The sequence below is a fragment of the Egretta garzetta genome, unplaced genomic scaffold, assembly GCF_000687185.1.
Source record: "Egretta garzetta isolate BGI_Z169 unplaced genomic scaffold, ASM68718v1 scaffold335, whole genome shotgun sequence".
NCBI lineage: Eukaryota > Metazoa > Chordata > Aves > Pelecaniformes > Ardeidae > Egretta > Egretta garzetta.
The window spans coordinates 571181-582398 of NW_009259795.1; the positions used below are offsets into that span (position 1 = coordinate 571181).

An 11218-nucleotide genomic window follows, 5' to 3' on the forward strand; every position below is an offset into this window, starting at 1 on the left:
AATCAATTTATATATGCAACTTCTCTTAAGGTGCAGTGGCAGTGAAGAAAACAATCTTCTGGGGAAGAGGCGTTAACATTTTATTGCTGGTGGGAACAGGTGTGGTCTAAGGAAGCTAGCATCACTGCCACACCGATCTGTGTGCAATTTGCTTTGCAACATGTGAAATCAGTGCAGAAAGCCCTGACTGGGATATGGGCGCTGTGGGTGAGGATACGGCTCCAGACTGTTGGTGTCTATGTGAGAGTGAGAGGTCTAAGCTCCCCCTATTCAATGTAGTTTAGTTCCTAAGTGAAGGCATCTCATGCTATTTGAGATACCGTCGGGTATCTTGTCTAGCTTCCCACTGCTGCTGCTGCAGGGCACAGCTGTTACTACCTCTACAAAACCTCAAGGACCATTGTAACTTGCAAATTTAAAAAAGCAAACACATTTACCCCTTACAGTCCTTCCAAAGCAAAGTAATCCCCTGTGTGTCCTTTTCTGTCGGAGGTATTATGAGAGACCAGCTGAATTTAGGATGAATTTTAGGTGGCTGTTCTGAGCAGTGCTAGAGGATGTGAACACATCTGTGATACAAGCGCAGCTGATGAGCCATCGTCACAGCAGTTCTCGCCCTGCCTGCTGGTTGTCCAGAGGATATTAGAAAGTGATTTACTGTTTTATTTGAAGAATTTTTCTTTAAAGTTGGGCAACAACTAGCTCATGCAACTAATTGCAGTTTAGTTTGTATTTTACTATCATGCAGGGAAAAAGTAGAAACCAGAGCCCTCCCCAGGCGGTAGCTCTGTGAAGGAGGCAATGCTTTCTCTGTTGTTGCATAATGTTCAGTCTTAATTGTTGTTGTCATTGAGTTATCTGATGATTAAAACAATTAAAAAACCAGTAAAATTTAGATATATGGCTCTGATGTGGAACCTTGAGTACTGAGCAGAAGTTGGTGACACATGCACACTTGCTTTTCAGAACAGGATAGGGAGAACCACAGTCCTTTAGGAAGGATTCAAATGCCGATGTGTTTAGACTACACTAACTAATCTGAGCTGTATCAGAACTGTATCGGGTAAATTACTTATTGTCTGGGATGTGTGAGGCTACTTTGGGAACAAGCAGAGGAGGTCACGATCCATTACTACACTTACTACTTCTCATGAGTATCGAAGTCCTTTTCTAATTGTTAGTGGGTTGCACTACACTTCTACAATTTTTTTGTCTGTTATATAGAAAATATTTTAAGCTACTGTAACGTAAAGGGCAGACAGTCATGACTGAAAGATGGCCAGACATATTCACAGACTAAAGGTTATGTTTTCTTACATAGGTTACATTTCTAGGAGTTCTCCTTTGAGCCCACAGTCATCAATCGACAGTGAACTGAGCACCTCGGAGCTGGAGGATGATTCCATCTCCATGGGATACAAGCTGCAGGACCTCACCGATGTTCAGATCATGGCTCGTCTACAGGAGGAGAGTAGGTGGCGCTTTTTTTTTCATTTTTCAAAACAGTCTGAGGAAGATTTTCTGTAACTGCTCCAGTCTGGTCTCAGTCAAGTGGGTCTTTCCTAAATGGTGTTGCCTCTTGAGCGGCAGGTAGAAAAACTCTTCACCTGCATGGAGAAGGTGCGCACATTGTTGGGTTCAGGTTAATGGTACTGGATCTTTCAAAACTTGATGCTTATATATTTCTGAATCCCAACTGGTAGCTCCATACCTGTTGAGTACATTTAGATTCGGAAGATTTATAATGTCTTACCACGTTAATTAGAATAATTTTATTTCTGGGGAGGTAAGATGCTAAAGCATTTTTCTCATGCATACATTTAATGGGAAAGGTAAAAATAAGCAGTGCTCATGGATTTCTTTGCCTCTACTTTGATTTGCTTAATTGTCAGATGAATTTTGAAATTAATTCCCCTTTAAATGCTGAATTGGGGCATTTAAATCTAACGTTTTGGGTTGAGACTAGTGATTATGCGCAAATCTGAGCCCAAAAGTTTGTTTGATATAGACTATGGTTTGGCTTGATAGTAATTTTGGGAAAATGTCTTTATTCATAAACAAAGGGCATTTGACTTGGAAGTCACTTGGACAGTAAGTGCAGTATCTTTCTCACTTCCTATTAGTGCCAAGGGAGACATCAAGGAGGAAAGGATGAGATGAAAACCAAGAGAAATTCAGAGATGGTAACTGAAGGAAAATGCCAAGTAATAAGTGATTAAATAAAATAAAAATGGAATGTGAAGAAGAAATTAGAGCTGCGGTCTGGCTGCAGCAACCAGACTGAGCAGGTCGGCGCGATCACTGGTCAGCAGTTGAACTCGCTGAGCATCTGGTAGCGCTTGTTATACTCAGCAGAGAAATTAGCAAGTGTGAGATTTTCCATGATAGCTGAATCCTCAGCTGGCAAATGTGTGTGGTCACGGCTCAGAAAATTTCTGATATTATGAGAAAGTTATAATAATTTAAAAAAAAAAAAAAGACTGTCAAAGATGCAAAGGATTGCGTTACTTAAATAACGGCTGTTGTCATCTCCTTCAGAGCGAGGTTTAAAATAGATTTCAGGTACTTAGCTCTTTAAGGAATCAGGTCATTGGTGAACTGGAAGGAAAACCACTGGTTTTTTTCTGATCTAGGTCAGGTATAATGGTTGTATCTCATCCTTGCAGTAGCAGCTGGTACAGAATGTTTGAGGATGTGACAGTTGTTGTCCAGCCGTTTCCGGTAAATCTAGGAAAGTTTTGAAATTTCTGCATCTATTGGCAGAATTACTCGGCTCCTGGAAATACAATGTATGTCCTCCTTTTGCCTGACTGCTGTGCAGTTGGGAAAAGGGGGACATACAAGGGCCGTGGATCTCAACTTCACCTGGAGTAAACATGCTCTTCTGGGGCATTGCTAATAGTGGGATGGTTTTCAAAACCTGGCCGACTGAGAAGGGGGTGGTAAGATGCGTACCTGTCTAAAACACAGCTGTGTTGCCGCTAAGCCTGAGACCGGCTGCTAGCAAGAACTAATTCTGGTTCAGGGAGGTAGGAGAGACAGAATATTTACATGGGTTTTATTTAAGTTTAGGAAATGTCATTGTCAGCATTTTCGTTGCATGAATATAAAAGTTTAATAGCAATAACTTGGAAAACTAATAGAGTGAGTGTTAATCCTCTAATTAAGAGTGTTTAAAAGTTAAATACTTGATACTCATGTGGTCTTTCAATTGAAATTGAATATTCAGTAGAATAACGGCAGAGAAATAGGTGCCTCCATAAGGCAATTCATCTTATGTTAAGAAGCATCTAAGACATCTCACACCTACTGCATTTTGGAGATGCCTGTATTACTATTCTTCTTCTGTTTTTTATTAAAAAAAGGGATCTTGAGGGAAATAATTCAAATGCCTGAAAGGTAGACACCAAAAGTTAGATCAGATGAATTCTACCTCAGACCTACAGCCTGGTGACATTGTAAATCCAATTCTTGCTGTAAAATTATGTCTACTTACCTGCTTAGTTTTCAAGTTTGAAGTGCATGTTAAAGAGTTAATCGCTTAGCAGGAGCCAAATCGTCCTCTTCTTGGAATTCACAGGCCTTAGGCAAGACTATGCTTCGACTTCGGCATCTGTGTCAAGGCACAGTTCGAGCGTCTCTCTGCATGTGGGAAAGAAAGGGACGTGCGGTGACCAGGAATACGATCGCTGTAGTCTTGAGGACGAGGAAGAGTTTGACCACCTCCCACCTCCACAGCCGCGGCTGACTCGCTGCTCCCCCTTCCAGAGAGGGATTCCTCACTCACAGACTTTCTCCAGTATCCGGGACTGCAGGAGGAGCCCTACCTCCCCGCACTTCCCCTCAAATACTTATCAACAGCCCTACTACTCTCCTCAAGCCCAAATTCCAGAGCAGCAACCAAATAGGATCAATGGAGGTGGGTTGCATGCTTTTCTGAGAAGTGGGATTTATTTTTCCCTATGCAAAGTGCCAGCGCCGTTTTAAAGATCAAGTTGTGTCAACAGTGTGAAGCGCGTTTAGTGGTGACAGCTAGATTGGTCTGTGAGTTGTAACGAGCAATTTCAGCCCATGCAAATGATTGAGGTATGTTTATTGTTCAGTAATTTGCTACAAAACGTAATCTGTGACCTGGTCATGAAAGTTGTTGCTTTAGTCTGTTTTAAAGTGCTGCAAACATGACCACAAGTGAAGAAAGAAGAAACAGGAGAGAGCAGCATCTTTCAGCAGGCTGATGTTTGGTTAGAAGAACTGATCGGGTTTTGAGCTTGGCCTCTGCATGTCCCCTTGTGGATGCAGTAAAATACAAAATAGGGTTTTCAGATTTTCATTCCCTTTCTTTATTCCTGACTTTGCTGGTAACGCAGCTGTGCTGTGAATCCAGGATGAGTGCTCACAGCAGGGGTCAATGCTGCTCCCATTCCAGGTCTGGTAGGGCAGACTGTTAAAGCGGTGGGAGGTAATGTCACCCCCAAACTATCCGGAGCCATTGCTGCTTTTTGCACTGCATTTGAGATGTATTCCAGAGTCTCTGGCAGATTTGTCTCTCGGTGCTTATTCAAGACTTAAGCTCCCCTCCATTGTTGCTGTTTCCTTCCTTTCATTCTTTATTATGATCACAATTTTCTTCCTCCTTCTGCATCTTACTTTCCTGTTCCTTCAGTCTTTTCCCCAAGCTAATTCAAAACAGTCAGTTTTCAGTCAGGGTCTTGTTTGTAACATTACAGGTTACAGCTTGCCCTTGGGCAAGAAAATAAATGTGTTGGTCAAAACAACACGAAGTTGCTATTTATAGAGCGCTGCAGGTATGCATGTTGCTTTCCTGACAAATAAGACATGACAGGTTGGTGCCAAAAGCACTTGCGTTCAAAGTTAAGACACGGTGGGGAAGTATAATCGACAAGTGGCAATGTATAAAGAAGGCTGATGTTAACAGAGGGTAGAGCAACGTGGGTGTTTGCTGGCACAGCATATGTGCCGTACTAATTCCAGTGTTGCTTTCCGTGCCAGTGAGGTGCAAGAATGGGACAGCACTGATGGGCTTGCAGAAAATTTATTGGGGAGATAGCAAAGAAGGATATGGGGCATTTTTGATACAGGAATGACAGTGGGATGTGGTGCTGCAATCTTCTTGTATGATCCCCAAATGCTTTTTGCAATGATTTTTTTTTTCCTGTTCCATGTCAGTGGAACTTAAGCATTGGATTCCCACATGGAAACCTCAGGGCACTAAAAATAGTAAACTCCTAGTTCATTAACTAGAAAGTGTATAAATGGAAAAGGCCACCAATTTCACCACCTGGTTGCCTTTTGCCCTCAAGAACTTCGAGGTGTTGGATAATCTGATTGATGTTGCTGAGAAGACAGACATGTGATTTCGGTTCCCTGTTTGCTGGAATGGCAGACAGTCCTATAATAGCCTGTACCACTATCTTTAGAGGGGAATTATCTCTTCAGCTTCTGCACCTTCAGCCTCTGACTCATGCAGCACTGATCAACATAAGTGGCAAATACTGATGGTGAGAAACGTTTTACTTCGGCTGTGTGCTGTTGTCAGACAAGGAGTCAAGTGTTTGCTGCATCAAGCATGTCTGAGTTACGACAACATCTTCTCGTCGGCACCTCTCGTCATCTTGGCAACAATGTCTTTCAGGAACTCCTACACATTGAAATGGAGGTAGACTGCAAAACAAGAACTTGTCTGAAGCTCAGTATGATGGACAGTGTGTTTCCATGCTGTTTCAGTTTACCAAGGCAAATGAGGAAGAGGGGTGTGATAGATGGAGGGGCTAAGGTGTTACTGCTTTCAGTGTATGTGGAAAGCATCATTCATAATTAATCAAAATTGCACATGCTGCATGCTGTGCTGCTTGTGGTCGTTCCAACAGTCTTCCCAAATCTCTCTTCCTCCCTCTTCCCCCAAAGAGATGTGTTCTTGTATGTGCCGTCAACGGTCTCGCCACTGGTTCATCGGATCATTCACAGAGCTCTCCATAGAAGAGTAGTAAGTGGCAAGTAATGGTTGAATTTTGGCACTCAGTCCGGGGTGAAAAAAACAGTGTTTAGCTTTGACCCAGTGTCTCCCCAAAACTTGCCTACATGTTTAGCTCAAGTACAATTTTTTCTTAGGAACAAGCAGTATCAGGGGTGCTGTCCTACCTGCTTTTGGTGAGTTTGGTGTGGCATGATAGTTGAGGTACTTATTCTAACGTTAAGTACCTGTGCTGTAACAAATACGCTGAAGGTGTGATAAACTTGGAAAACTTTAATAATTCTTTGAAATGTGTAATATTGATTGCCATATGGGGAGCACCTGCATTTAGATGCTGAGACATAGGCACCCACATGTGTATGAAGGGCCCAGTTCAGCTGCCCACATCTAAGCCCTTAGTGCTGTATGAGGTACTCGGATGCACCCTGCTTGGTTTCGCCATCGCTGTGTGTTAGTGCTTTTTAGATGCCTTAGACAACCCAGGGTCTCTCAAATGGCATGAGGCATCTATACATAGGCATGGAATTGTGCTCTAGGTGTCCAGTCTCACTAAAGCCAATGGTCTGCTTGTTCTCCATCCACAGGATTGCTTTTTAGGTGGCAGAGAGATTATCTGGTGTTTCTGGCACCCTAGTAACCTTCTGTCTGTGCTTGGGGTGAGAATACTCTCACAGATGTTCTCTAGCTATGTTTGAGGCCGTCGTTTTGAACTCACACATTCTTGCCAGTGTATTTTAGCAAAGTGCTGCCCCTTGGGATAAGTTTCCCTGTTCTAAATTGCTGTACATCTATTTTGAAATACAATACCATACATCTGTTTTAAAATACCACACCATCTGGCTCCCACTCTCAGGCCCAGGTTCTCTTCTCTTGCCGTATCCCACCAGTACATCTTCTGAGTCAATGGTACCAGTCCCGTTTACTGCCAGTCTCCAACAGGCTGCTGTAGTGAAAGGCTCCTGGTAAATGCTAGCATAGAGTGGCGTATGTGTGCGAATGTAAATGTGGTAAAATGTGTGTAAAGTGTATTTGAGGCCACCTGTAGCACAGGCTGCAGGCATACGTGTTGTTAGCTCCCCAACAACATTTTGCAGCCATCACATGTAGAGAGTGTGTGCATATGTTATTTTTGTTTTCAAGTTTTATTTCCAGTTCTGCTAAGAATTTATGAATAGAAAAGCTTTGCATGGAACCGGCTTTTTCTTCTTGTTTAATTACACCCTCTCCCTATGTCAACTGAATTGTCTGTAATGATGAGTTACATCAGAAAAATTCCATCTCTGAATTTTTTAAGGCATTCTGGTTTTCAGGGATTTTGTAGTTGGTTAGTAGGTCAGAAATAGATCATTTAAAGAAGATCTGAGAGAGACAGGAGGTGAATAGCTTTGGAGTATCTGTTGCAATTAGTTGAAGTGAGTCCACCTAGTTAGTGTGTGTTCTATAATTTAACAAAGCTTTTAATATGTTGGCAATGGAAAGATTTATGTTTATACCTCTCTCCCCTTCCTCTAACTTGAAGGAGTTCATGGTTAACAACTTAAAATGTTGCTAACTCTAATATCAAGAATGCTTTGTATTTAGTCATTTTCACATAAGTATTACCAAATTTCATAAAACCAAGCTGTTTTCTGCTTTATAGTGTCCATAAATGTACACTTTTTTTTTACTGTGACACAGAAGTAAGCTCTTTCATTTTAACTTTTTAAAAAATATTTTTATTTCTGTTTGGTAACTTTATTAGTTTTTAAATTTTATGCCCTTTATTAGTTCTGATTTTCTAAAACCTGAAGGAACAGAACTACAGTACTGTGAAAACATCCAGAACAGTCAAAATCCGGATTAGACAAGATACTGAAAATGGGATTGATCTTCTTGTTTTCAGGTCCACTTTCAAGATCTTTAAATAAGCTTGCTCATAAACTTTTATCCTGGCATCGCTTATTTCATGTGCATTTTAAAGCAACCATTGGTATAATACCTGAAATTTGTAAACTTGTACTTTGGACAAATGATGCCAGCTAAAGGAGAAATATATTATAATGCAGTAATAAGGGGCAGATGAAAATACATCCTTCGTTGAGTAGCAGTGCATGCAATTTGTTTAATTTTATTTTATATTTTCCATTACCTTTGCATATTGATTTTTAACTTTTCAGCTTGGTTGATACCTTCATAAACAGGCCATGGATACCGTTCGCTTGAAAAATGTTGCTTTTATTTTCCAGAAATTACTAACTATGTGTTACTTTATTGCATACGATTCTGGGGAATAGCTTTTCTCAGGTAAAATATTATGATAGTCATGGGCTGTTGCAATACCCTTGCCTCATTTGGAAAGCTGCAAATGTTTTTGTTGGTGGTTTGTTGGGTTTTTTAAGCAAACTCCACACAGATAGAGAAGAGAAGCATTTCAGGGGCAGTAGGTCTGTGTTTAGATATCAGTTCGGTGTAGACTAACATGGATGGGTGTGTTTGGAGTGGGAGGAAAAGGTCTCTTCTTACTGATTTACTGAGTGTTTTTCTGCTGGTAACCTCTCATCTTCAGTAAAGAAGCGAGAATTCACTGTAGGAAATTGTTGCAGAGCCTTTATTAAAGAAAAGGAGGAAAAAAATCTTCCTTAGTCACCTTTGAATTTTTACTGAGAATAGTAATCAGTGGGGAGAAGCCATGGAAGGGTAATGGAAAAATCTTTAATTTGCTGTAACTGTGGAGGGAGACATATGCCTGTGAAGCCAGGGTGAGGTGAAAGAATAATTCTAAATAAAAAGGAAGTGTTCAACATTAATAAAATGTAGGTATTGACAATTATGAAGAATGGTGTCTCTCGCTTAACTGAAAGACTTGGGTTTAGTTCTTAATCTGTATTGTGTTTTTGCACACTTGATGTCCCTGTTGTATCAACTGATGATTCCACAGACCTTTAATTAGACCCTGGTGTATTTGGGATGTCGTAAACATTATAACCATAAGAAATGTAATGCAGATGCTGAACTCAGGTCTTCAAAGATGAGGAAGAGAAGTTAATCCCTTAAAGTGAAGTTGTAATTGGGTCTCCAAGTTTGTTAAGGATTTCAGAACAAACTCTGAATATCTACATAATATAGAATGTAATATTTAAAATAGAAAAGCACAGATTTTTTTCCTTATGGTTTTTCCCCAAATTATTTGTGCATAGCGTACAGATAAGGCAGAGCTGAATTTGCAGGTTGTGCCTTACGGTTTTTCCCCAAATTATTTGTGCATAGCATACAGATAAGGCAGAGCTGAATTTGCAGGTTGTGTGAAGTACGTGTAAGAAACTGCTAACATAGCTTAAATGGCAGTATAGATTTCTCTGAGAGACTAGTAATTATTATTCATTGTATCACTTTCCTTGACGATAGTGCACTTCTGGCGAGGCTCGGGAGTCCTTTTGTTCAAGTAAAACATTGAGAACGCTTGCAGAGAATAACAATGAATGAATAAATATGTTTTAAGACACTTCGCTGTAGAGCCAACTTAAGCTCTCCTTGCAAGGAGAGTCTCACTGGATGAGTTGTCTTGGCAGAGAGAAGATGATCCGTAACGAGAACTGCTACAGATCTCCCAGTCTGGCAGCTCTCCAAGAGCGCACCTCTTCTGGGGTAGCTTCGCTCTGAGGGGAAGGTCTGTTTGCATGCTACACGGACGTTAATCTTCGGCTGCTGATAGTATTAGGTCAGGGAAGGAAAAAAAAAAGCAGCGTTGGAACGGGGGCGGCCACCAGCAGTGCTGCGACCAGAAGACGGAAGGCAGGTGCTGCCTGTTCTGGTGTCCTGCCAGAAAGAAGCTGGGCCACCGATCCCAGGCTGACTTCAGAGAAGAAATGGCATCAGGGGAAGAACTTCGTGGAAAAAAAAAAACAGAACTGAAGCATCTGGGTAAGAGGCAAACCGTTGCCTTTACTGTAATTTTGTGGAATGTTTGACAAAATAAGGGACATTTTTGCCTGCTTTCTGACCTGTTTCTCACCAGTAGTGAATATGATCTATGCTGTGGGGTATTCTTTTCATGCACATTTTCAGTTGAGGGCGGAGGACCCTGTATTTCACAATTCCCAGGTTTTTGCCTGTGCTGTAGGCAACAGGCAGTTCAGCACAGATGCCACCTGGGGGAAAAAGTGTAAACATGCAATAGGCGATTTTTGGTGTATCGTTCTGCTGTAGATATGTGGAAAAAGGGCAACGTACGCCACGTAAAGAACACTCATGAAGTGCCAAGCGCGTGTGTATATGCATGAACTATTCTGAGAAGGTGGTAATAACCAAGAACTGATTAGTAACTCCCTTGTGTAACCTGTCCTTGCATTTTCTTCACACTTTCAAATATCTCAATAATACAGTGTCTGTAGGTCATGCTGTTACATCTCAAAGAAGTCTGGGAAAGGCAAAGATATATCTGTGATGCTTTATATGGCTGCGTCCTGCTTAAACATCATATTTGTTTCAGCCTAGATTATAGTTGAGACTCAGTAGTGGGCCACAATAACTTTGGATGCTGTAGAAGGTGTGGGTCCCTTGGAGTTCCTCGCTGGTGTTAATATCCACATCATCCTAACAGAATTAAGTGTAAACTGATGATTTTTCAGGCTTGACACTGAACCAGCTTAGCACAGAAGAGGTAGCAGAAACTGTAGCAAATTTCAGCATTCATCACAAACAGGACTATTTGGGCAAATTACTTCTCACCTGAGAATACATCTCCGCTCTACTCCTCCTCTCTGTTAATTTTCTCATCTGTCTTGGGAGAGCAAAGAGCTCTAGAAAGGGAAGGTTTGCTACTAGCGGCTTGGAAAAATATTTTTGTTTTCTTCTCATATGTTTCCAGCAAGTTCATACCTAGTCACGTCTCAGCGGCCTGAAATAATATTAAAATCGCGTAACTCCCACCTTCTGCTTCCATATATCAAACTCACAAGAGCCAGCGTTTCATTTACAAACCCAACGTCTGTAAGACTCTTTCCACTGTTCTTAGGAGGGGAACATGTGACAGAACAAACTTCAAGAAAGAGATGAAAGAGGATGCATCATCCAAGGAAATGAAAGCTGCAAAATGCCATCAAGACAAACGTTTCTGGGTTTTCCCCAAACGCAAAACTGACCTGCTATTTTCATTGCTTTTCAGGGCCATTTATCTCAGCAGACACAAGGACCCATCCAAGAAGTAACGCAGATGCTCAATGGATGAGAGTTTGCAGGCGCAGCAGG

At 41.3% G+C, this 11218-nt stretch overlaps 1 protein-coding gene across 1 annotated transcript in view; it reads left to right on the plus strand.

Moving 5' to 3' along the window:
- Nucleotides 1–1410: 1410 nt before the first annotated feature.
- Nucleotides 1411–11218, plus strand: part of SLAIN1 (SLAIN motif family member 1) — a 20273-nt gene continuing 10465 nt past the window's right edge. Inside the window, exon 1 of the mRNA XM_009639681.2 lies at nucleotides 1411–1471. Within this exon, the coding sequence (XP_009637976.1) occupies nucleotides 1411–1471 (61 nt within the window). The remainder of the gene's footprint in view (nucleotides 1472–11218) is intronic.